The sequence below is a fragment of the Calonectris borealis genome, chromosome 4 (assembly GCF_964195595.1).
Source record: "Calonectris borealis chromosome 4, bCalBor7.hap1.2, whole genome shotgun sequence".
NCBI lineage: Eukaryota > Metazoa > Chordata > Aves > Procellariiformes > Procellariidae > Calonectris > Calonectris borealis.
In genome coordinates, this window is record NC_134315.1 from 57,812,370 (window position 1) to 57,839,150 (window position 26,781).

The following is a 26,781-nucleotide window of genomic DNA, read 5'->3' on the forward strand; positions in this document are numbered from 1 at the left end:
TTGCAGCAAGCAAGGCAAACTCACAGGTGATTGACAGAAGCCATGGTATCTGGTACAGCAGACAGATGATACTGAGAACCTCCATCCTCCAAAAGCCATCACCTTGTCAAGACCTGAGGGAGAAAACATTTAACAAGAAGACTGATTCTGATTAACATCCTGAAGAGCTTGCTTTTCTATTACCCCATAATTTTGTCTTTTGTCAAAGCGTCCTACGTCAAAAGGCAACCTAGAAGTACAAGTCACAGCTAAAATTATGTTTTTCTTCCGTGATATTTAGAAAATAATATTCAAGATAAAGAGAATATTAGCCTTGAAAAAGGACAAATTCAGTCTTCAGGGATGCTGTAGTTCAGGCTGAATTGTTCCTGAACCGCTCTCTCAGTGAACATAAACACATCTTAAAACTTTTTGGTTGTCTGTTTTTATCCTCAATCACTTTTGTAATGAACCTTTTTCTCAGTGGAGATTATTGGAGTGGGAAAAGAAAAAGGGTTTCATTTTTGTAGGAAACATTTCAACTTCAAACATACAAATGTGGTGGTACCTGTAGCTGGTCCCAGGGAAGAAGGTATGTTTAGTTAAATATGGAAACAGGGGGAGGGAAAGAGGAGGCACAAGAAACGGGTACTATGAAATAAAGAAGTTATAATTTTCAAAAGAATTACACAACTACTTCATATGGTAGGAAACAGTTTGTAGCAATACGAAAATGCCCCAGGTTTGAAATTCCATATGTCTCCACTCTAACTGCTTTATAGTGCAAGATCTGTGTAGTGAAATGAAACCTGTGTTATTAGACTTGGGAAATTTAGTAAGATTTAAAAAAAAAGTCAAGCAGTGCCTTTCAAAAAATATTTACTGCCTATCTGATTCCTTAGGTCAGATATAGGGATCATGTCTAGTGAATAAGCTAGGACTTAAGATACATCAACATTTCTCTTCCAGAAAAGCAAAAAATCATCAAAGTATCTGATGTTAGATTCAACAGTGAGGAATGTATCGATGAGCTGATTCACTGTTTGCAGAATTCAGAGTCAACAGCCCTGTATTTTGCTGAAGTATCTTCAAAACAGTTGAGGATGTTTTAACAAGTTAATATAGTTCACATTGCATCCTCAACGAGCATAGAAAACAAAATATCCCAAGGAAGGATGTGAATGTCAAGTGGCATTGCTTTAGGGTTACTGACTACAGTGATCCTTAGGTCAGGCTGGTGCCCTACACTTGAGCTAGACTGAATAGTGATATAACAACATCTCGTTGCTATTACCATCGATGACTGAGTGTTCATCACAATTTATTTCAATACAGCAATGCCTAGGTCCTCTAGTGATAACTGAGGACCTTCTTGTGCATTGCAAAAAGGAAACAAAAAAGTGACTATGCCTGCAGCAGATAGCGTGATTGAAGGTAAACTCCTGCCAGGTATTTTCTGTATTGCTGCATAATTGATTATTACTGACTGACCATTAAAATGACAACACTATTAAAATTAAGGGGGGTGTGTGTTGCTGATCAAGGGTATACAGAAATTGTTCTAAAGCTTTTGTGTAAGTTTCTACTTCCTATAGCTGAAGTGTGAGGTATGAAGATGAAATGATTCAAAACCCTTAGCAAGATGTAATAGGAGATAACCTGTCAGCAAAGAAAGGATGAGAAAAGTTAGGGCAGTCGATGCAAACAATAGTTTTTGCTACACTAATGAACCTAGTTTCATTTTCTATAGTGTCCCAAATTTTCATATTATTTTCCTAAAAAAGAAAGTTCTCAGTCTTGCTCAGAAGATGAATGCAGTGCATCACAGAGATGAGAACCTGCAATTTGTGCTGGATTAAATCATATGATAGAGAAACTTTTCGAGTTCTCCGAGATGGACATCCAGAAACTGATATGTGAAACTCTGTGAACTACTGCAATCCAATGAGCAGTAATAATAGATAATGCATTATTTTGCCTAACTGTACATCACCTCATACACTTAAATCTTGCTGTTTCCGTAGCAAGCAAAAAAGATTCTCATTCATTTTATTAATGGATGTTCTGTTTTTATGGAAAACTTTGCCTTTAGTTAAATGAAGAAAATACAGCTTTGGAGAGGGAATATCAGCTTGGACTGACTATATCAGAATGGACTGACAGACTCTCCCCTACTAAGCTTGCACTGCTTTCGTTTTTATATTTTAAGATTATGGGGAAGATGCACACAAGAAGCTTTTCAGTATGTCTTACAATTTAGAATATTTTATTTGGAGATGATCTATACTTTGCAATAGTTGAAACAGTTTTAGAAATGACTGAATTGTACTTAATAGGCTTAATGCAGTCATTTAAGCACAATGATGAAGTTTTGTATTTCAGACCGTGAAATTAATTAAGGGCAAGAGTCAGGAAAAAAAAGATTTCTGAAGTCTTAGCTCTGAGAACTCAGCTTGAGTCATAGGGAGAGCTCTGATTTTGAGTGTTAGGTACATTCCCCATGAAAAATCAGGCTCTGTGAAGGTGTCTCAAAGTGTACTCAAATGCTGCTCTCCAAAATATTCACTAGGTATCATGAAGTAAGCAAAGAATGAAGGATGAAATATACTGGAGCTGGCCACCTACATTTCATTGAACTTCTGAGGGACTTGGGAGCTCCTAGTAGGCCATATGAAATCCCAGTGTAGGGTTAGGACCTATAATAATTTTTATATTGTGGGATAATTTATATGACTTTATTATAGCCTTGTAACTTGGGATCCAGAAAAAGTACTTTATTGGGTACCCAGGTGGATTGGTTTACTTCATTTCAGAAATTCAAAGTTTTAGCTGTTATCATTTGATCTTACAGATCTGTTGCAAACTTTTATTTTTGTTTAAAACAGATGAATGCAAACTACAATTGCCAAAAATTAAGAGACGCTCTTTGAATCTAAAGCCTTCCTACATTAAGGAGATTTACAACGATTCATATAAGACTTGCTCAGACACATTTTTATTACATAGTGCTTTAAATACTAGAAACTGAACTATGTTAGGGCTCCTGAAGCTCCTAAGAATATGCAATGTTTTTGCAGCTGTTTCTTTAATGTAGAGAAGGTTACAGTATTCTAAGAGTTTTACCATTCTGATTAATGACAAGACTAATTTATTTTGATTAAAGCAGGGACAGGCTGCAGTTTAATGGACCGATCTTGCATTTATTCAAATGCGCGTTTTACTTACTTGAACCATTGTGACAATAAGCATGTACAAGTACTTTCAAGATTGGGTCCACTCAAACTGAAGTGCTTCTCCATTCAGGGAATATTTTTAAGTGTTGCCATTGATAACCCGTAACCCAGAAAATGTCCAAGCCAATGAACAGCACAGAGTCTCTGGCTCTGACCTCTGGCACCTGTGTGCTTCACCATCTTCCCTCTGCTTGGATGGTGCTTGTGAACCTTAAGTAAGGATTCACCTTTTCAATGCAAACACAGACAGAAGAATTATTCCTTCTGACTTTTCATCTTAGGAAGCTTCACTGAGTAATTACCTCCTTCAAACACTAAGGTATACTTTTGCGGAAATTTAAGATAGCTTGTAAAAATGCAGATATGTGAAGCGGACCTAACACCTGCAATAGGAAACACGGCCATAACAATCCTTGTGCCTGTAGATCTATTACTGATAATTCCTTTTACAATATTGTTTGTTCAGAAATGGTGAAAAAAATCTTCTTTTAAATTATTGTAATAATAAAAATCTATTTTTGTAAAGATATGTTTCTTCTTTTTTTCTAAACAAGACTTTTTCCAGAAGCAGAGACCTCTATATGCTATCCAAGATCTGCCTTCTGTTGTGAACTATTAAAAGCATCACCGCAAAATTAGCAGAGGAGAGGAAATAGATGCCTCAGATAAAATGCTGCATTTCTAGTATGCATCCTAGCTTATCTATCAATATATTAGAACTCGTCAAACACTATCAAAATACTAAGCAAGTTTCAAAATACACTTCAAGTTTCCAAATGTCAGCTTAGTTCTGTTCTTTTCTAGCTGCTCCTGAGGTCGTGACCATTATTTACTGCTATATCCAGCCAGAGGTCTGTCATGAGTTGCAATAAATAAAAGCTTGTGTTACTAAATTAAATTACAGAACTTTGTGTTAGATCTTTCCTCTTAGACCCAGATATCACCAGCATCCCTTAGAACGGCCAGAAGGAGCACTCATGGAACCAGAGTAACCTGTCATTTCACATTACTAAGGGTATCAGAAGTTGGGCATCTATGAAAAAACATCATATTTAAGTGGAAGTAAAATATTACCATACCAATTTATAAAATGGATAAGGAAAGTCAATTAGCTATTTTTATAGTATATCACAGAGCATAGATAGAAAAATGGGGGGACTATTTGGGATAGAAAAATCACAGGACTATTTTCCAGTTATTTTTTCTAAATATGAGGTATGCTTCTCAAAATTCAGAAGAGCCTTCCTTCTTTCTGCCCTACACCAGATTCCTCAGCCTGACGTGCAAATTCAGTCAAACAATCCTGTAGAACAGACTCCTTTCCTGAAAATACAGTTGTTAATTCCATCCTAACTATAACTTCAAAGCAGAAAGCAACTGCTCCCTTCAATCTACTCTGTTTTTCAGCAGTGCCTATCTTACATATTCAAGCTAAACATCTGATTTAAAAGACCAGGTCTATGCTATAAATCCTTCCTGATATAACACTTGAAAGAATCACAATCCTAACTGACGTTTTTATACCAACAGAAGGAGACTTTATATTTCATTTAGGGAGCTGGGAAAGTTACAGTGGAAGAAAGTCTTTTGATGATACAAATTGCAGCTCTATTGCAGATTTTGCTAATACAAAATATCAGCAAGTCCAGCTAGACTTGGCCTTATTAGAAGGAAAAGACAAGCATGTATAAAAGGTATAGCATAAGTTATGTTATTCTAAACAAATAGGAGATAACCTACAATCAACCCATGCCAGAGTTATAGATGTAAAAACATCAGGATACACTTGAATCGGGTCTCAGAGGTATTTTAAATGGCACTAGCTACCACAATTTAAAAACAAAGACCATTTTTTTCTGCCTCTGTTCACCCCATACGTGGTACCTAAAGTAATCTGCACAGTTCAGATGTAAGCTCCTGAACTCTCACAAGCAAAACTATATGTATATTGAGAGGCAAGACAGAGGCAGCTAGCACCTTGAACCTTCCTGTGGGAGCAGGTTTTACTACCAGAGCAAACACTTTACATAGCAGCACTCCAGCCATTAAAAGAATCCATCTTCACACACTACTTCATAGCGTTGGCAACATTCAACGTAGATTAACATTTAGGAAGAAAATATGCCTTCTGTTTGCTAATGGAAACTGCTTCAGTGTCTTTTCCTACTATACCACCATTAAAAACCTTCTGTGCTGGAGAGGAAGAAGGATAGACTGATCGAAAAGCAATAAAAGTTCTGGATTCCTCCTCCTCATGCTGTTATTTTTAAATTGCCCTGGAAGCTGCAGGCACTACAAAGACAAAGCCTTTCGTTTTTTCCTCCACAGGAAATAATAGTTGAAGAAGTATGCAAATTCTCCAGGTAGCTAAGGCAATCCTGAGTAAATGAAACTATTCCTTTGGATATAAGGAATGTTAGCCTAAATCTTAATTGTGGAGAAGGGAAAAGAGGTGTGAGAAATAGCTGCATGTATCAGCTTTACACATACTTAAAACACAGGATGGTTAAGAAAAGCTGTAGCTTTCACCTATCTATGAAAGTCTGAGATGTTTTCATGTTTAGACATGCTCCCCTCATCACAGAAGGAATGGAGAGAGGATTGCTAAGTGCTGGTCACAGACAGCAAGACTCGAGATCCTTTTCGAGTGCTCAGCCTGAGCCAGTTCTTGAGAGCCGAACAAAACCTGGAGCAGCTGGGATGAAGAGAGGGAGCACAAGCTGTGAAGAACAGCTCAGGGGCGCGAGTGGAGAGCTGGAAGACCTCATACTTTCTCAACTACCTGTCTTAGTCGCGGTGGTAAAGCATTCAGTGTAACCTGTGTGTGGCTGGGACAGGTTTGAAGGAGTGTAACAGAATCCAGCAGGATACGCAGAAATAGCTGAAGGGAGGCTTGTGGGTGTAAGACAGGAAAAAGCCACAAATGCCTCCGCAGGAAGCTCCCGAGAGGCAGTCACAGTGCCTACAAACCTCCTTTGTAACAGCAGCTGGGCTAAGCGCAAGACCGTGCTGGGGCTGGGGGGCGGGGTGGAGGGGTATAGTCTTCTGCAAAATAAAGAGAGACAAAGCTGATCCCACCCAAGGCCCTGGAAGTGGGAATTTAACATATTCACCTTGAACAATACCCACACACTGAGACAAATTCCTCTTCCTCCCTGCTCCCCCCCCACACCCCCGCTTCAAGTTTGTAAAATTATTAGCTGTCAGGCAGAGGACCCAAGATGCTGCTAGGATACAAGTCACCTTGGACGCTGCCGATGTCTGGATGCAACTCTGCCCTGGCAAAGCTTCTCTCTTGCAATAATCCCGTGGCATCTGCTTAATTTGCTCCTGGAACTGAGACAGTACATAACAACGAAACACAGATATGTAAACACAGATATGAGAGTTCTATGAAAGTTGTGCGGAATACGTCACTCAGTGTAACAGGAAAACTCCTATGCACAGTTAAAAAACCAATTTTTTTCATTATTCTTTATGAAAGCAAAATATGAACCCTTATTTTCACAAAGGGGTAAAGAAATATATTCAGATCTCTGAGCAATCTTTTCTATTTGAAAAATCTATGCTATTACAAATATTTTTGACCTATTTTAACAGCTAACACACGTTGTATCACTATTTCAGATACTTGCAAATCCACAAAGGAACTAGTGGAGGAGAAAAAAGGAAGTCTGTGAGTTGAGGAGAAAGGAAGGTTTCGGAATATATCTGCCCCCTGCCCAAATCAAACAATGTTATGGGAGGGACAAGTGGCATATTAGGATCCCCATTCCCGGGTTACATGGATCCCAATACTTGGCCTCCCAAGTTCCAGACTCTGGCCCTTGCACCTTCAGACGCTGTTGACAGGCTATCCAACCTGAAACTCAAATAGGGAGCCTGCCACGGGTCTTAGATTAATACGAACGCGACACGCAACATCAGAACTGGTGTGGTGGTTTGTAGTTTTTCCTCTGTCTAATTACAACTCAAGGGATAAAATAGGTACCATAATACAGCTGGGTAAGGCCTGTCTCCTAGCATTTCTTTGTGAATGTTTTTGCAGCCAGGAGATTAGAATTAACTTTCTATAAGCTTAAGACTCTCAACATGCCCTGGCCCTTCTCTCCAAATTGCATCTGGAAATCCAACCCTTCTCCCCAGGCTTAAACCCATCTACATATAAGCCTTGAAAGATCCAATGCCAATACCCAGTTAGAAGAAGCTCGGTAACACTTGCTAGTAAATTCAAATACAGGGTCTTCCAGCAGATTTGGGAAAGCATGCACTAGCAGAGTCTTCCTTCTGAAATACAAATCACTCAGGGGAAGGGGAAAGGAATTGAACTTCTAGAATATACACAATCCATTTGCTACTTTGAGTGTCATGAAGGAAGACATGCACTTGTATACATCTACTTCTGTTTCTGTCTCCTACAGAAATTGCTGGAAAAGGTTTTCCAACTGATTTCAAAGCTCTGTAATAGACATATTTTTAAAAAAGCAACAAACCCTTCTCTCCCACCCTCCCCCCCATTAGAAACTAGCTAATAGGGCTAGAAAAGGGTTTTTATCTACCAACACTGCCACTAACTACTAAAGAGATTTCTGCCTTTGCTACTTCCTTGTATAAGAAAGCAGTAATTTTAAATAATAATCATACAAGCTACGGTAGAACAGTTAAGAGACTAGAGGCTTCATTTTCCGAGATAGGTTGGCAGGCAATACTATTTTGACACATGCAAGGTTTGTGGATTTTACAGCAATACTTAACAGCATGGAATACTTAGGTGATCAAAAAGTCTTATGTGTTTCACACGTGCCAGAAAGGAAGCTAACTTACTGACACCTAAGACAATTCCCTTCATTTTCTTTTCTTTTTCCCTCTCTCACATCATCAAAACAATGCGGTTCAATCGGACTGTGCTTTTAATTAAAATATACGCTGCCTACCACTTATTTTCCATTCATATTCAACAGGACAATATTAAGGTTCTTTACAGATTAAGAAAGCTTGAAAATACTGTCTTGGCTCTCTTCTGATCTTTTTACAGTTTAGGGGCCATTTATCCTCTGCCAACACTCTTTTCTACTCCCTCAGAGAATTACAACAACGACGACATGATCATGACCCATGAAGTTTCCCACTGTATAAAAACAAAATAGGCCACTTAAAATTCTCATTTTAAATAAAATATGTTGTTTAACAGTTAATTTTTGAAATTGTTTAAAAGAAAATGTATTTTTTCCCCTAAGGAACTGTATAAGTTGGGATAAACTTCATTAACTCTGCACAATATAGACAACTCTGAACAGGCGAAGCATTTTAAGTATTGGAAAATAGGGTGAAAAAAAAGCAGCAATGATTTCCCAGATTAATAATACTTTTATTAATAAAGTTTAAGAACGACAGTTTCAGCAAGTTCCATTTATTAAGTGTCCACATAAATCTGTTTTTTTATACGCCAAAATACCCAACTTCCACAATTTCAAGTTTCAGTGCTTTGAGCTAAAAAACAGGAGCATATAATAGGGAATTCCTCCAACATATTAAATTCATAGATTTGCAAAGTCAGAAGGAATACTAGGATTATCAAAGTTTGACCTCCTGTATAACACAGGCTTTGGGCTTCCCTGATTTAACTACTGTTTCAGTCCAGTAACTGGGGTATTTTCTTTAAGAAAAACACCAACGCTGCTGTTTCACAGAACACAACCAACAAGATTAGCAAGCAGCCATACTACTTCTTGAGTTTCTTTTGAGCAGCCTTCTTCTTGACCATTTGTAATCTTTTCATAGCATTGAGCTGAGATTCCTGAGAAGTCGGGCCTTTTAGGGAGGTTGACTGATTACCAGTATCTGCCGTGGTTTTGCTTGCGCTGCCCCCACTGTTACCCGCAGTCCCACTGTTGCCATTCCCACTGCTCGCCTGGCTGCTGGTGCTCGGCGCAGTACTGCTGGGACTAGGAAGACCTACTTTGCTGACATTGTCGCTGCTTACCGAACGGCTAAGAGTGGTTTTCCCCAGCGTCAGAGGTGGAGGAGGTTTCAGCTGAACAGGGTTTGTGCTGTTGTTGGCAGAAGCTATTTTTGACCCTAGTCCTGTTTTGGAAGTTGCCAGCCCTGACAAACCCACAGGTTTCTGGTTATTTGAAGAAGCTGCAGGTTTCCCACTGGCGCTCTGTGCTGTTGATCCCAGTTTGGCAGTTGATGGATTGGCAGAGGAGGTTTTGGCTGCAAAAGCAGCCCATCCTGTAAGGCCACTGGTTGCTGAAGAGGAAACACTCGTACTGGCTGAGTTCCCCGAAATTGCTGCCGAAGTCTAAAATAAATAAAGCATTCTTATTATAGTAGCATCTATTTATGTAACACATCACAGCAGGAATAGATCGAGCCTCTGTTTCGGTTCTTTTCCCAGGAACACCCAGTGGACAATATTTCATCACTGGTCACTCCAGTTAAAAGCATTAACAAGAAAAGGAAAGGATGCCAGGTACAGATAACTTTTAATTTCCCAGCCACATAAAACCAATATTACCTTTTCTTCCGTTTCTTCTATACAGCTAGCAGGCTATCATGTAGCATTGTGATCCTCCCATAAACTCTAAAAGATGGTTTAACTGAAGTAACTACAAAAAGCCCAGATTTGTGAAGTTTAAAAAAGGGAGGCAAGCCACCACCTTTTATTGTTTATTGTCGTTACCTGGTGTCACTTTTTAACAAGATGACACATGCACAGACAAAAATCAGACACTGAGCAATTAAGTATTGCATTTATTACAGTCTTTTGGTCAAAGTAGCAGTGTCTAAACTTTTTCCTTTCCTTCCCTTCTCTCCTCTTGGTTCTTTGCAGCCTGTACCATAGATACAATTTTTTAAAAAAAAAAAAAAAAAAAAAAAAAGGTTATTGGACTTCTTTCCTGTAGCCTTCCCATTCAGGTACTCCAAAAGACAAAGCTCCTGCAAACAAAGTTCGCCTTGCCTGCAAAGTGCTATACACATTAACTGCAGTTCCCACACCTTAAACCCTATAATATCCAGTTTTCAGATAGGGATAATAAACATGTTGAATTATTAAACCTGAGTTATACCAAACAGCAGTCAAAATGGAAATTAAAACCCTCTCTTCAAGTAATACCCCTTCTATAATAGATCCAGACAGTTTCTAAACAGTAAAGATGCTGGATGAAATTGGGCCTCACTCTTACAACCCATTAAGGCATATAAATAACTCTGCTGAGGTGAAAAAAGTTATTCACAAGTGCAAGTGCTTGAGCAATAGCCATCATATTACTTGTGATGATTTGCATCCAGGCAGAGCAAAGGCAAACACAACTTTGAGTACGTGAATAATTCCTTTGATTCTGAGTTAAAGATGTGTTTTCCTAGGCAAGGGTCATGCTTTGTTAGACTATGTTATTTATTACACTGTTTCTGGTTTACCACCTTTGACCAACTTGTGACAATATTTATTAAATAAATTGGAGAAACAGAAACATGAGGCAACATATATAAGAAGCAGCAGCCTCCTAAATTAGATCTCACAGAGTCAGCTAGAATTTCCCTATTATCATGAGGAGAAGCCTTCTAACTATCAAAATATGCATATGTTACTTGACCACAAAGAGCAAATCATATATTTTATACAACTCATAGAGTCATAGAATGGTTTGGATTGGAAGGGACCTTAAAGATCATCTAGTTCCAAGCCCCCCGCCGTCAGCAGGGATACCTTCCACTAGATCAGGTTGCTATAAGCCTCATCCAACCTGGCCTGCTGAACGCAGTACTCCAGGAGGGATCTCACGAGAGCCAAGTAGAGAGGGAGAATCACCTCCCTCGACCTGCTGGCCACACTTCTTCTGATGCAGCCCAGGATGCAATTGGCTTTCTGGGCTTCGAGCGCACATATATGAGGACTTCTACTTGTATGAAATATCATTAAAAAAAATCCACAGAACAAATTCTGTTCTCTCCCTTGTAACATAAAAACACAGTCAAGAGCTGGATGCTTTAGGGACTTACAGTTGAATTGAGGCTTTTCTTCCTACTCGCTTAGTGTTAATGCAAAACCACTATGGTATGGTACTACTCAGTACACATAGTGTAGCAGACTATTTTCATTCATGGTTCTTGTGAGAAAAGATTGGTCTAATTGAAAAAATGATAATCTATCCAGTGAAATGTAAACTCTCCCTCCGGAAAATTTAAACTACGTTACCTTGGCTTCTGTTCTCTTGAATGCTAGAAAAGTTGGTGGGGTCTCAGGTTTTAACTTAATTTCTGGCTTCTTGACCAAGGGATCCTTCACAGTTGGTGCAACTAAAACCACTGCAGGAGCTGGTTTTTGAGGTGGTTTTTGTGTCTTCTGAGCCTGTATAAATGGTAGGAAAAAAAACCCTAAATTAGCTATGGGCCCCATAACATTGACTGTTTTGACTGTTAACAAAAAGAATGAGCGTTATCAGATTACAATCTAGCCTTTACAATTTCAAGCTGAACGGTGCCTGAGAAATAAGATAATAAGGGATGTGGAGGTAGTGCTGAGTATGATACTGGGGACAGAGTCCAGCCGAAAAGCATACTGAATAGGACTTGCTATTTCAGCGTGGAAAGAGTGGCGGTGTTGACACTTAGGGAACAGGAAAGGACTGGGCCTTCATAGAAATAAGGCAAAGACAGGTGAACTTGAGGAAGACAGGGGCATAATTCAACAGTACGGGGATGCAAGCTGCAAGAATCTGCTACGAAGTTGCAGGTAAAATGGTAGAATTTATGCTGAAACAAAAAAAGGAAAGGGCATATTGAAGGCAAATGTTGAATGGCTGCAATGGCTATCCTGTGCAATAACTGACCTCAACCAAACTCTGAGTTCAAAGGCCTGACGATCATCAGAATAATCATGTATTTCAGTCAGTGATGATAACTCCTAGGCCAGGATCTTACACTGCCTTTTTTTCTTATTTCTCAGTAGAGCCATTTCAACAAGATAACAATTTGCTAAGTTATCATAGAACACTTCCAAAACAGAACACATTTTCTGCTGTATAAAAGGGTTTGATTTTAAAATGTCAGAGCTAAAGTTGTGCGAACTAATGGGTAATGTTTCATGCACCCAAAGATGCTTTCTTACTCTGATGTTTGTTTCTCATAATGAGGTGAGTGGGATTCCTGTGGGATCAGGAATAATTAGTCTGTTTAGTCAAGAAATTATCACACAGATCAATCAAAATAAAGGAATTTTTTCCTGGAGCGTGCTACCCTTAGCTTATTGTCCAGCGTGAGAACACTCAGCACTTAAGATCTGGACCGAAATTTGCAGTCTTGTCTTACAGGGAAAACAACCATTCATGTCCAAAGCTGAGAAGAAAGCTAAACTGTAGGGCTATTTGGTAGACAGGTCCTAAAAACTGAGTATCGCTTGAAATAAAAAGTTTTCAACTGCTGCTTACCAAGTAGAAAATAATCCTATTTCACTCTTCTTGCACTCAACTTGTGCTTTTTAAAAAGCTTTGTTTAAGAAGCGCATTAAAGAATACTCTTTGAGATGCTACATTAAAAAACAGAACTGCAGCAAGGGAAGCACCGCTGAGAAACATGGTTCTCTAACATGCTTCCAAAGATTTCTGCAACCCATAAAATACTCTCACATATTGGAAATAGCCTGCTGTATTCAAATAGTGCTTGTACAAAAACCTGACTCCTACCATTCTCTTCATCTGCCTGGTACAGCGGGCACAATACCACACAAGTCGAGGATCATTCACTTCCTTGTCTGTCACTTGAGGTTTATGGCAATCCTGGTGGTAGAGATTATGGCACTCCTGACACTCCACTAGCTGATTCCCAGAAATAACTGTCATTTGCCTGCAGAGCAAATAGTTAAGAACAGATTATGGGAGAAACCACTTAAAGGATTATCCAATTGTTGCAAGTTTTGCAAGGCTTAAGATAAAAACTAAAAATATTTTTGCTTTCACGTATATTTTCTACCTGTGGCAAATGAAATATATTCCTTTTCTTCCTGTATGAGTTCTTCCTAACAAATATTTTAGAAATTTTTTATTTTTTAAAGGTAATTTTGTTCAAGAAAATCTAAAACTTCTATACTATTAAACATGTGTATACGACACTTTTGATTTCCCTGTTTGATCTTTATATTAGAAATGTAAGTCTCACCTGCTTTGCTTCACCTGGGCATTTTATGGATACCTCACTGTATACCAATTATGACTTCCTCATTATATTAGCATATGAAGGCCTAGTTTACATTTGGATAATTTTGCTGCAAGCTATAGAGCAATACAGTTCAAGAACAAATAATTTCTCAATGACAAGCCTGTAAAAGTGCTTTCTGCTACAGGATTTAAAAGCATCATCATCCAAGCTGTATACTACTTTAAAGATGTTTTATTACCCATCCTTTTGGTCCCTACTACACAAACAGACTCTTGGAATTCAAGATAATACCAGAATCATGGAAAGACGGAATAGAGAAGATTAACTGTGCAGTCCTGCCTTGAAGCAAACATGTAAGCTGGTGATGAGGACTTAATTTTGCATGGGCCTCTGGTGAAAGTAATCACGCTGTATAAATGACAAATTAGTGATATACACATGACTGGGAGGATGTCTGTGAATTAGCCAAATACCATTTTTCTAATGATTTCTTCCTTCAGATGACAAATCAGGCTATTTAATTGCTAAGCTGCTTTTGCTCATATCCCCATGGAGCAGGTACCCAGGTAACCATGGAAACTCTATTTGTAGATGGGTGGGGAAAGGTAATACCTTATTTCTTTATATAACAGGAAAATGAAGTCTGAAGGTATTGTCCATATGGATACTAGAACATTTTCTAAGAAATATTTCTCTTTTAAATGGGCTAGTTAAAAACAGAAGGAGAAACCTTCCTGAAATTCCAGGGTCCATTATTTTAGATGCAGGATATTTCAAAAGCTGTTTTGTTTGTTATTCCTGAATAAACTGGGTCAGAAGAAAGCAGTGATGTTTCAACCCCATGTCTCAAGGGAGGAGACTCACCCTATTTTAAAATTACAAGGAACAATCCCAGACTGATTAAAAAAACATGAACTCTTCATGCCCAGAAACAAGTTAAACCAGACTTATTTTTAAATTACATGATAAATGAGAAATGAACCAAATGATTTTTTACCTTCAGAAACTAACCAAACAAAAAAGTATTCATAAAAATTAAGGTTGTTCTTTCAAAACCAGGCTTTTTAAAAGACATATATTTTTTGGTTTTTTTGAGAGACAGAGTTCAATATCATCTGAAAACTGCATGTAGTATTTCCTCTTCATATAACTGAGGAGCCATATAACTGGTGAGTCCTGTTTTTCTAACATCTGCATGTATTGGAGAGGGTGAAGTTATTTTAATACTCCCTCTCTCCTTATGCCTAACTTGCTATAAAAGAACAAGAAGAAAACCACCACAGGCACCAATGTTCAATACTTCTCATCACTGCGAAAATACATTTGACACTTAGCAAATCTTGAACAAACATTTAATGTCTCTACATCTAAAAAAGGAATAGTTAATATTCAAATGCACTCTTTTGCATTTGTGAACCCACAGCTAAGTTCTTGTTAGTTTGTCTTCTTAAGCAATATAAATATAAACCCTTTGGCTATGAACCCCACCTACTCTGCAGTTGGACATGGTGTTTTCATTCATAATTGATTGAATAATTGATGGAGTTATTAAAAGATGTTAGTTTCTAAATACTATTCATATTTGAGTTATTTTGCAGAGTATCCAGTGCTTTTGTATTGCGCATGTAGTGGGATGTTATTATTTCGGCTCATGATGACCAACCCCAAAAAGGGCCCATATGTTGAAAGCTGAGCAGTAAATAGTGGAATACTGTCTAACCAATGTGTTGGATTCAGAAAGCCTGAAGCACGAGTACCCTGAAAAACACCCTTTACGGTGTGAGCTGAAGATCGAGAACCACATGACATCAGTTCCAGCAGGTTTCATATAAAATGAAAACAAATCCTGAGTGTTGGGTGACTGTTGCCATTCCCTCTCTAATGGGTTGTTTCTTTCCCTGCTGTGCTTCTCCCTCCCTCTGGCATCAGCTTAATGAGAGCTATTTTAGTTAGCCAGGATAGATGCATCTTTTGCAAGAGCACTATGAATTTGTGACCATGATTAGCTAGAAGCAACGCCTTCAGCAGCCAGGTTAAACATTGATTGTGGAACAGCTAATGGAACCACATACCTGGCCTATGCTTTTCAAAGCAAAGTCTTGGCCACGCTAGGCACAGTAGTTGCATTTTCTTTCTTTACTTTGCAGGCATTTCTCATTATGCTTGTAACGTGTTTTCCTTTGCCAGGGAAGATGCAGAATTAATAATCCACAGCAGCTCAAGACTGTCTAAACAAAACTTTTCTTTATCCCCTCCTGCCAAATAAATTAATACTTATACTACTGTTTTTACTAGCATTTTAACATACTGCTGAAGAGGGCTTTGCCCCTTTAGCAGACAGCAAAAATGGAATTTACATGAAGAAAGGTAAAACTGAAATATTTATTTCATACTTCAAATGTTTTAACTGTCTTCCTTTTTCAATGTCTATAATAAGAACTTAAACATTTGAGCTAACACATGGGAATAACGTGACGAGATCTCATCAGTTCACAATTGGTTAACAGTATAATTAGCTGTAACAATGGAAATTTATCCTCCATGTACTGGAGACATCTCCTTATCTACACAACAGGAACGACGGAAATGACTGAAGAACAAAGTTATAAAACACAGTTTCCCAACTAGCTTAAGCTGAGCTAAAATATATAACGCTACCAAAAGGCCAGTCCCACCTTCCTCTCTGTCCTGGCTCTACATTCCTGCATCCACACACGTGCCAGCATAAGCACTCACTAAGCTGCCTGAAACCTAAACCTACCGAAAAACCCAAGTGGAGAGCTGATCCAGAAGCTGATTCAGCTGATCACAAACCTGTGTAGGCAATATACCCCCTAAACAGGACAGGGAAGGAGGTACAATTGGGAGAGCCAAACTGTTCCTTTTGGCAGCAGTGGGGACTTACAAGGTCGTAAATCATCTGTGAAACCAAATCCTGATTTGAGTGATTTGATCCCAGGGTGGATATTCAAAAGCGTATTTTATACTTTTGTTAACACTAAATATATTGTTAGCAGAATGTTACTAAGATCCAATTTTAGAGCCCTTACTGAAAAGTAAAAAGAACCTGTCTTGACTGCAAGATATATTTACACTGTTAACTGAAAAAACATGGCTATGTGTAAACTAATGTGAAATGATTATGAAAAGAGAAGCAACACATACAGATCTCATAATAATGCCATGAAAAATGTTTTCAGAAGAGAACTGATTTTTTTTAAAATGCTTATCGTTAGCTGTTAATATTTTGTTTTCCAATAATTACAAATCAGTATTTATCATGATAGGTTTTGCATCATGTCTAGTTTTATTATTTTTCACTTGCCCTTTCCTGAAGAAGAAAAGTTGGTTTTCTCATTAAAGATTCCATTTTCAAGAAACCATTCTTATTCATGTAGGATGCTTAAATGTATTATTAATTTTGGATATGTGCTTAAGTGATTTCCAGAATAAAAACTACAGGAAGCATTAACTTAATAGTACACAATAAAAAAAAAAAAGGTAACTACACAATTGCAATGAAGAAATGTTGACTTACCTGCAAACAACACAAGCTAATCCCATTTCCATAGCAAAGTCATCAGCGCTGGTTTCCTCAAAGCTAGATAAATCAGGCATGGATAAATCCTTGCTTGTCTGAACCGTAATAGGAGAGGAACGAGCCTCTTGCTTCTCTAGCCTGGGCTTCTTTGGTGTATCAGCTCCTTCAGCACTATCCCCTTTTATCTGTTACACACACACAACACAGAGAATGTGAAAATGCAAAAAGCTAATGGATATTATTAAAATGAGAAAATGACTGGAACAATTAGGTTAGCAGTATAAGATGATGTACTTTACACAGCATACATACAACACATTTTACTTAAATACATATTTTCTTCAAATTATTTATGAACCAGAAGCTCAAGTCCACTTTTTGTACTTCACCTCAAAATCCCTGAAAAAGCTTTGGGAATCCCACATTTCAGTTTGCTACATTTTAGTATCCTCTTATTATCAGGATATTTAAAACATAGAATCACAGAACGGTTTGGACTGGAAGGGACCTTTAAAGGTCATCTAGTCCAACACCCCTGCAATGAGCAGGGAAAACATTCACAGAATAATTATAACAGGACTTTGTGTTGGATTGCCTAAATGGCAACATGATTGGATAATGCAGCTCACAGGCTATGCACAATTAGATGAGTTGACTTACACAGGGTAAAAAGGAGAGCTTTAGTCCAAAACATCTTCAAGTTTATTAACAAAGTTATTTCATTAGAGAACAAAAATTACTTACTTTATCAGCAGATCTCTTTTCTGTTTCTTTTTTCACCTTTTCTGATGCAGTGGACTTGCCATTGTTGTTGCCAGAAGGCAAACTAGAAGAAGCTTTAGGTTCTTGCTTACTGGAAATAGGTTTGGTAACAGATACTTTTGGTTGCTCTACTTCCTAAAAACAGAAATAAAAATTGAAGGCAAACCCTACACTTGAGTTATTTCCTAGTTGACAATTAGTTAGATAACAGGATAGGCAAACAACACGTCATACAACATTGGTCATCAATATATACACTTTTATTTTTAACATTTCTTAAATATTTTCATATCACATCGACAAATTAGTGTGCTTAAGCTGCAGTCAATTATTAAAACCTCCCCTTACCACTCACCTTTCAGAGGAAAAGGTGCTCCTTTTCCAAAGACAGGTCCTCTTTGGAACATTAATTAAAAAAGGAAAACTTTTCTGCTTTTAAAATTCAAAGAGACAATGAACACAAATTTTCAGATAGTTCTGAGGACAAAATTCAGTATAAGCTCAAAACATAAGTTGACGTCTGATGTCACCAGACACCAATACTTCATTCCCTTAGAGAGAAAAATATTGACCTCCGCTCAATCTCAGTCCACATTCATCTATCAGATTAATAAATTTAGATCTCAACAGAAATCAATAGCTCTTATTAATGACGCATTAGTTTCAGCAATGGATCATAAGCAAACGAGTCTGTAAATGAGTGATTAATCACAGCAATGTGCATGAGCAAGGTACCCCCCCCAGCTTAGTAAGAAGGGAGTAATTCTCTGCTGTATACTGGGATGGGTCCTGAGCCTTGAGCTTCAGCCCCCCCAAGTTTGCTGACTTCCTCTTGCATCCAGAGTCAGAAATGGATTTCCTCATCTGCCCGACTGTGGTAATCCTGTGCTCCTTACTCTGTTCTTGGATTTCATGGTCAACCACAAATTAATCCTGCAGCCTGAGAATGCAAGGAAAGGAATTCTTGTACTTTTTTCCATTTCTGAGTTTTGCAGTCCAGCTGATACTGGAGATACACTGAAAAGAGGAGAACAAAAGACTTCTTCCTCTGGCCTGAGCCTCAGTCTCACCTGAGGGGAGGTGACTACCAGCCGAGCTGTTACTAGGATTGGCTTCCCAAGCCTCTTTGCACTATTATTCAGCTCCCTGCTTCCTCTTTGAACCACAAACCAATGCTTCTTTGAGCTCTGACATAGAGGGCTCCTGGGAGTTTTGAGACCTGTGTCAGAGGGAACTGCAGTTTAGGTTTTGGGGAATGAACAATTTGAATAGAAAGGAGTTAGACCACAAAGTGCAAACATGATGTAATGCTGTAGCAGTAATTGTGCTTTTCAGTTATTCGGAACCACGTACACGTAGAAATGAAATATTACTAATCTATCAGCATACAGACCATCATTAGAACATACCAGGCTGACTTCCAGGCATCCTAGGGGAGAACACTACCTCATTATCCATATGGCAATACGTAGCAATATGAGGATGTCCCCCCTTGTTTATTTCCATACACTAATCTCAGATTCAAATATTCTCTCTAGCAGGTGTTTAGTGATTTTCAGTATATGAAAAATAATGTTTGTCCATTGGATGGCAATGATTTCAGCCTGCAAATCATTTCTGCTTTGAACCATTTGATGTTTTTCATTCTCATATGACTTCATCAACAGAATTTCAAGAAAAGAGATCCAGCTTTATAGTAAATAGCTTGTTTTGTTTCATATTTATCTGTGGCAAAAGTAATCTGCATTTTAAAGATCTTTTAGCTCTGATTGTAACTGGAGAAATACATAATTTTGGGTGCACCTTACATAGCGTGTATGATGGCTTACAAACAAAAATGCCAAAGCTGATATAAAAGTGAATACAAAAAGTATTATTACAAAGTCATGACACTTGCAATGTAGTGTTGAATCTCTCTTTTACAGGTCTTGGTACATCAACAAGGTAAAGAGATTTTTTTATTTCATTAACTTCAATTAATCGAACGGATTATGTTGCATAAAAGGGGAATGATGAATATGAACATTCCGTAATTACTTTTTCTTCTTCCTTAATTTCTGATTCTCTTGTAACTTTTCAGCTATAAAAGACGAACTAGGAATAGCAGCAGCTTTAAAAAGGCATACAAAAATGACCCATGCTCTCTAATATCAATACCTTCTGAGATGGACGATAGCTTGAGTCAGTTCCTCTGGCCAAAGACTCATCAAGAAGCGCTTTCAGCTTTTCAGCAGAGTCCTTACTCTTTGAATGCAAGAAACCCAGGGCTTTCAGAAAAATGGGATCAAGCTCCAAGTTCACTGTAGCAGCCATAGTGGTGTCTTTGGAGGAAGAAAAAAAAAAAAAAAGAAAAGAAAAACAATGACAACTTTATTCATATGGAGTATAACTCAAACAGCATGTGGCTAGCTATCTCACAGAAGATTTTTTTTTTTTGTAAAATGAAATTATATTAAATCACAGCAAGGATGATATGTGAATTAATTATCATCATTAGAAGATGACTGATTGTGAACCTCAGAGCTGCAGAATTTGAATTTGGCTTTACATCTGAAATGATGTCAAATTCGTTCTTTGGCATATCTGATGTTCAGAAACTCTTCATATTTATGTAAATGGAACAACTATTCCATATTCTTGATATTCCATATATACAGAATATTGAAAAGTATGCAAAATAAGTGTAAACTTCATGAAAAGCAATTACTACCCTTCTCCTTAACATTATTTGCACACACAGTGATTTCTATCTCATTGGTCATTGAAGAATAACAAAGAAAAATCTCTTACTTGTAGAAAAATTAACTTTTGAAACTTCTGAAAAGAACAGCTCATTGTAACATACAACATAAGAGATATAAAACAGTTAGTATATATTAAAAATCTGAAAAAAAATATTGTCCATTTTTAAATTTAGCTGAAACAGTGAGAAAATTTATAACTCAGACTGTGATTTATCCAAGTCCCCTTGTGATAGTCTAGGTTTTCATGTCAAGTAATAACTATCCAGAGCTCTAAGATGCCACAGTGTCAATGTAAATGGAATGAAGTGAGGAAAAGGTTAGAACGGATTTAAAAAAAATATGTTTGCTTCATAGCAATACATTCCTGCACTCTGAAGCCTTCTCTGTTAATTTCTTTAACAAAAGTTCTAAGGAACTGCATTTACATCAGAAATTGTCCCTACAAAGATAGATAGCTCTCTAACTTAATCACTAATTAACAATTAATAACTTAAGAAGGGAAGTTTCCTGTTCGTTTCCAAAATGGATGAGAAGTAATATTGTTAATAATCCCTTCAATCCCTCATTTGAAACACATCAGGACGTTTTATTTTTTTATACAGTAATCTAGAAGACATTCTTGAAAAGGCTTTCATCAGTTCTGCTCAAAAGCACTGCCTGGACAGCTTTTTCAGCTGGAGCTTCCAAGGTTTTGTCTGATGAATTCCTTTTGATATTTAAGGCAGTGAACTTTTACCTCTCTGGCCAAAACGCCAGCAGTGGCAGCATGCTCCCTCAACACTTGCCTAGAAGTCTCCAGGAACGTTTATCTCACGCTGAGCTTTCACGAGACACCAGAGAATCGCTCAATCGAGATCATCAAGGAGTTCGACATACAGTAGACTTCATAGGGATTTTATCAATGGACCCAGCAGAGAGTTAAGAATCCTCTTCAAGAGCCTCTTCTCTCCTCCTTAATCTTTGCTACTTGTCAAATCATTTTCCGGTGGCCACAGAACTTCTTCTAGTAAGTACTACACATCAGTTACTCTGCTTTTTCACTGATCAAGCAGAGACTGCAGTGCAAGCCCCATCCAGACAATTCAGTCTCTCTCTGATGTTTACAAAAAGCGAATTCAATGTGCATGGAAGCACATACCCTCTTTTTTTATGCATCTACCTCTGATAAATTTTCAGGCTGCTCCTGAGTTCTGTGAGTAGGTTCTCTCTTCCATTTCTTTGTTCTGTGAATATGCCTTCCAAGTTTCAGTACCATATAATCCTAAATTAGAACTCTGCTAAACCCTCTGTTAAATGAAAACAGTAGAATTAAAACACCAATTTCAGAAATTCGGAATAATTTCCTGTTAAAAAAAAAAAATCCTTTAAGTTCTTTTCTGAGGCTTCTTCTAGGAATATATACTTGCGTATGTAAGGAACAGGTAGCCTCAACAGTCATGAGCAGGCAATTCAGGATGCCTGGAGTATTTAGAGAACAAGTGTAAGCATACTAATTCCATTTTCATCTTTCTGAAGGTAACACTTCCCAGATTTATTTCTAGCTCTAGCTTTTTAAAGACATCATTGTAAAGGAACTGTTAAAATCCAAATTTCAAAAGGGTGCTCTGTATTTATTCTTTTATTTGCGTATGAAATTGCAGCAATTCTTTCTCTGTTCTCAAGGGTAAATTATAATGTCATATGCTAATGCACTTATAACTAACATCACAAGAAATTTCTCATGAGAAGGGAGGGAAGTGAGCTTAAAGTTCAAGTATGCTCAGTTTAGGCATACATTTTCAAATTAAAAAAAACTACTTCCAAGTTAAAGAAGATAAGTATATTTAATGGAAAGATGAACACATTAATAGCTGTCTTAAGAACAGCATCATCTGAAAAAAGTAAATTGATAAATATGCTCTCCTTACTGGACCACAATAACACAACTATCAAACAGGCTAATACCAATAACTGGTCTGATCTAAAAGGCAAATTATCGCTTTTGGTAGTGGCCTTTTCCAGATGTTTACAGATCAGAACAGCGGTTTGATACTTATAAAGCTAAGCTCCAATTACATTCATTCATGTTTTCATTCATAAACTGCTCCTCTGGTGGCGAAGTCAGCATTAGCAACTTGATAGTCTTGGAGCAAGAATAGTACAGTGTTCTAACAATGATGCCATAGGTTATTCTGCGCGAGCACTCCTTGACTTTCTTGTTGAAGTGGAATCTTTGTACGGAAAATACAGATGTTGTTTAGGAAAAAGAAATAGGAAAAAAAGTGAGTATGACACTGTCTTTGTGTAGCAGTTTGATAACGCAGCTGTGAGATTAGAGGGCTGTGTTATAAACCTTGAACCCAGAGCAGAACTGGTTTTGCATGAAGCAGTAACTGAAGGGAACACGCAGGCAACTTGCAGAGCAGGGACAGGAACTCAAGCGCGCCCTCTTGCAACTAAGCATTAACCCATTAGTCCAGCCCTAAAAGCACCTTTCTTAGCTTAGATCTCTGACACGTCTTCACTAATGTGTAAGAACTGTTTGATGATGGATAGACAAGACCAAACATATGGTAACAAAACTCTCTGAAGTATGTGAGATAATATTAAAAATCCTACAATGGACAGTCATGGAGTAACCTCATAATGCAGACTACTCTAAGTGGTTTAAATCCCTGGGGGAATAAAAAATGTTAACTAGTGGGTTGTTATCCTTAAAACATCTAAGAATTTTTTTGAGTTTCTCATTTCTTGAGTGTACAAGCTTAATTGAGCACTATACAGAATATGTAGTCTTCCAATTTAATAGACTTATTAGACTTCCAGGGTATAAGAGACTCTTTCTTTTCATTTATTTGCCAGCTATTATTTTGCATGCCTACACATGTATTATCTTACTCATCATCACTTTCCGTTAAATGGATCTACTTACATTACATTTTGAGATATGGCCATATTTTCATCCACCTGTTTCTGAACTCCTATTTCTATTATTTTCTGAAACAACTGAAGATATTTTTCCAAGAAAGTGCACGCCTTCAATTTACATTGCAATGCTATTATCAAACCCATTCTTTATAAATTCAGCAATACTTTTATTTTTCACTGGCCCTGATGATTAAAAGGACTTTCACTCACATATCCTTTTCAGGTACCTTAAACATCTGTAGCAGTTAACTTAAAACCCAGTAACATGAATAAGTAGCACAAAATTCCTCCCAATGCCCTGCACTGTGTTTATCAATAATTAATTTCACTTACCACCATAATATCAATTCACCTTTTTTTTTTCCCCTTTTGGATTCTTCTGTTCATCAGGATTTTCTCTCTTCCTGACTAATCTAATAACTGTGACAGCGGCAGATTTTGCTTATTTACCAATAATGCCTTTTCCAGATCACTTTCAGATTTAATGTAAGTCTTAATAAAGTAGATCAAGGAAAATCTTAAAAGCAGGAAAAACTGAACTATTTTCAGTTTTTGTTTTAGTATCTTAATCAGGACTTGATTCATGACAACATAATTTCGCAGTTATCTCCCACGAGGGACATTTCAAAACTCACACACTTTAGTAGTCCGGACAACCGTATTAACCAAAACAATTGTATTAATCAGTTCTTATTTACTTGACATCTTCTCCAAATAATTTTAGAAGACTGGAGTAAAATCTTCTGCTATGGAGTTACTAGTAGTGGTATCCTTCATTTTACATTCTATTCTACAGCGTATTTTATACTGTACTTTTAAATTAATATTTCAATCAATATCACAGCAACCTGTTTATCCAAAATTTCTAAGATTACACTATTGCCCTATATTTGCTGTTTTCTACTCCTCACAAACAGTACATTATTTAAGAATCACTGAATCATTCAGTTGGGAAAGGACCCCAAGTGGTCACCCTGTGCAACCTCCTGCTCAAAGCAAAGTCAACGCTGAATTCAGACCAGCTTGCCCAGGATCGTGAAAACCTCCAAAGACAGGAATGCGACAAACCTTCTGGGCAACCTGTCCCAACGCCTAACTGTCCTCATTTCCTTACTTGGAATTGGAAGTTCCAACTTGTGCTGTCTCTTGTTCCCCTGCAGTGCACCTGACTAAAAAGACTGGCTCTATCTTCTCAATAATCTCCTCTCAGGTATACAAAGGCTTCCATTAGGTCCCCCTAAGCCCACGGTAGATGACATCCAACACTCCTCCTTCATCTTCAGATCTAGTTATTTTGCCACAGAGAACAAGACAGTTGGTCAGGCACGATTTATCCTTGGTAGATCCCAAGCTGGCTATCCCCAGTCACCACCTGCTCCTTCTTATGCCTACAAATGGCTTCCTCCATGATCTTTCCACAAGTGGAAGGGGTGAGGCTGACCAGCCTGTAGTTTTCTGGATTGTCCTTCTTGCCCTTTTTGAAGATGAATATAAGATTTGCCTTTCTCCAGTCTTCAAGGATCTCCCCCAATCTCATGGCCTTTCAAAGACTACAGAGAATAGCTTCGTGAAGACACTGTCAGCTCTCAGCCCTTGAATGCAGTCCACCTGGGCCCACAGACTTGTCAGGTAAACAACCCCTGCTTCAATCCTCTTCCACAACTTGTAGATCCTCCTCTCCTTGAACCCTGCCTTGTGGCAAAAGGCCTGGGAGACCTTATTGCTGAAGTCTGAGACAAAGACGACATCAACTATCTCACCCTTATCTGTGTCTGCTGTCACTTACACACTTGTCCCACTCAGCAGCAGCACCATATTTTCCTTGTGAATCCTTTTCCTAATAAATGACATCTCTTGCTAGTTTCAAATCTAGCTTAGCTTTGGCTTTCCTAACACTATCCCCACATGCCTGGGCAATATTTCTATATTCCTCCTTTGTAGCCTGTGTCTCCACTTCCACCTCCTGTATACGTTCTTTTTGCATTGGAGCTCTGTCATGAGTTCCCTGTTTAATCAAGCCCTTTTCCTGTTAGATCTCCCTTACCTTTCTACAAAATGTTTTTGTTCTCACGAATAGTTGTGTTGCCACAAAAATCAGTTTTATAAAAAACATTTATTCAAGTAAAGGAGATAATCATACCTACGCAATTGGGATTTGCTAATCCCTGCTACCACCACGCTCCAATATTCTGCAAAAATGGACCTGAAGATGCTGTTTAAACAGATGTAACTGCTCATTGGTTTAACTCACCAGTAAATTGATTATATCTCCATTATTGTTTTCACCTTTCCCTAACTCAATACCTACCTGAATTTATCAGGTTTACAAATTCCCTAGATATCATCCTTCTGGTGATTTCTTGGTGGAAGAACCAAACTTTAGTTAAAACCGAATTTCTGAATTAGTTACACCAAAGCCATGACCCGGTCCTTTGCAACATACTTGCTGCAAATTTCTCCCTGACATTTCCTTTAAGAACGAAGGAAAGGCCTCTCATCTGAAAGTCACTCTTCAAAAATAAAATGCTTAAGAGAATAAAATGCCACCATCTTTTAATCCAAAAATACCCTATACTATGGTTGAAACTTCTGTGCCCTGTATTACGCGTACATCACCTCTATTTGCTTGGTCTGTTTCTTTCCAATTGCTGTCCCCACCCGCGGGCCAGTGCCTTCTTCGCGTGCCAGTCCCTGTCACAAACCGCCCCGTTTCATTACCGCGCTAACAACCCAGCCCGCTTACACCGAAGTCAAACGCCAGGACGCGGCACCTCCCGCCCGGGGGCAGGCGGGGCAGCTCCACACGGCTCAGCGCCCTTAGCTGGAAACCACCCGCCGGACACGCTGCCCTGAGGCAGGGCAGCGCGGCTGGCTCTCACCCTGGCAGAGCCCGAAACAAGGCTCCGGGACCCTCCCGCACCCGCCTCCGCCCTGGCCCGATTTCCTCACGGCCATGGCACCGGGCGTGCCCCTGTGCGCAGGAGGGACCGTCCCTGCAGAGGCCGGCAGCAGGGGCGCCAGCACCCACAGGGCCAACACGGCCGCCTCCCGGCTCCGCCCGGGCCCACCCCGCGCCACAGGGAGACTCAACGCTCGCCCCGCCCCAGGACCGGGGGTAACGGCCACCAAGCGTGCGTGTTGGGCTCCCCTCTACCTCCTCCCAAACCCCCTCTTCCCGGGGCCCGGCGAAGTCTTGTCTGCCCCCGCGGAGCCGCCCGCCGCGCTCTTACCGGGGGAGGGGGGAGGGAGAAGGAGGAGGAGGAGGAGGAGGAGGAGGAAGGTGTGCGGGGTCAGCCGCCGCCAGCCCCCGGAGCCGGGTCCGGAGCCGGGTCCGCCGCCGCGCCAGTCCCCCCGCGCAACCAGGGCCCGGAGACAGCCGTTCCGGGCGCGCGCCCCGCGCTGTGGGCGGGGGGAAGTGTGCGGGCCGGGCCGGGGCCCGGCGAGGCACGTGCGC

The 26,781-nt window shown here is 39.0% G+C and overlaps 1 protein-coding gene across 12 annotated transcripts; it reads right to left on the reverse strand.

The window, feature by feature from the left end:
• Positions 1 to 26,665, reverse strand: INTS12 (integrator complex subunit 12). 12 transcript variants are annotated; one of them, XM_075149688.1, is made up of 11 exons: positions 21,580 to 21,939; positions 19,834 to 19,997; positions 17,659 to 17,811; positions 16,912 to 17,099; positions 12,902 to 13,061; positions 11,416 to 11,568; positions 9,124 to 9,516; positions 6,456 to 6,548; positions 6,183 to 6,257; positions 5,995 to 6,093; positions 5,680 to 5,907 (listed from the first exon to the last, which is right to left on the reverse strand). In XM_075149688.1, the coding sequence occupies exons 2-11, from the start codon at positions 19,987 to 19,989 to the stop codon at positions 5,791 to 5,793; spliced, it is 1,587 nt and encodes a 528-aa protein (XP_075005789.1). In that variant the 5' UTR covers positions 19,990 to 19,997; positions 21,580 to 21,939; the 3' UTR covers positions 5,680 to 5,790. The 12 variants fall into 12 exon arrangements, with proteins under 12 accessions (XP_075005796.1, XP_075005797.1, XP_075005789.1 ...); XM_075149687.1 differs by having other exon boundaries at positions 21,206 to 21,939; XM_075149685.1 differs by having other exon boundaries at positions 21,157 to 21,939.
• Positions 26,666 to 26,781: the final 116 nt, after the last annotated feature.

Excerpts from the sequence above, each read along its gene's own strand:
- INTS12 (XM_075149688.1), bottom strand. The coding sequence starts at position 19,989 with ATGGCTGCTACAGTGAACTTGGAGCTTGATCCCATTTTTCTGAAAGCC. Across the intron at positions 13,062-16,911 it reads TTAGCTTGTGTTGTTTGCAG|GCAAATGACAGTTATTTCTG; the intron begins GTAAGTCAACAT and ends TTTGCTCTGCAG. Across the intron at positions 5,908-5,994 it reads TACCACCGCGACTAAGACAG|CTGCTCCAGGTTTTGTTCGG; the intron begins GTAGTTGAGAAA and ends TCTTCATCCCAG.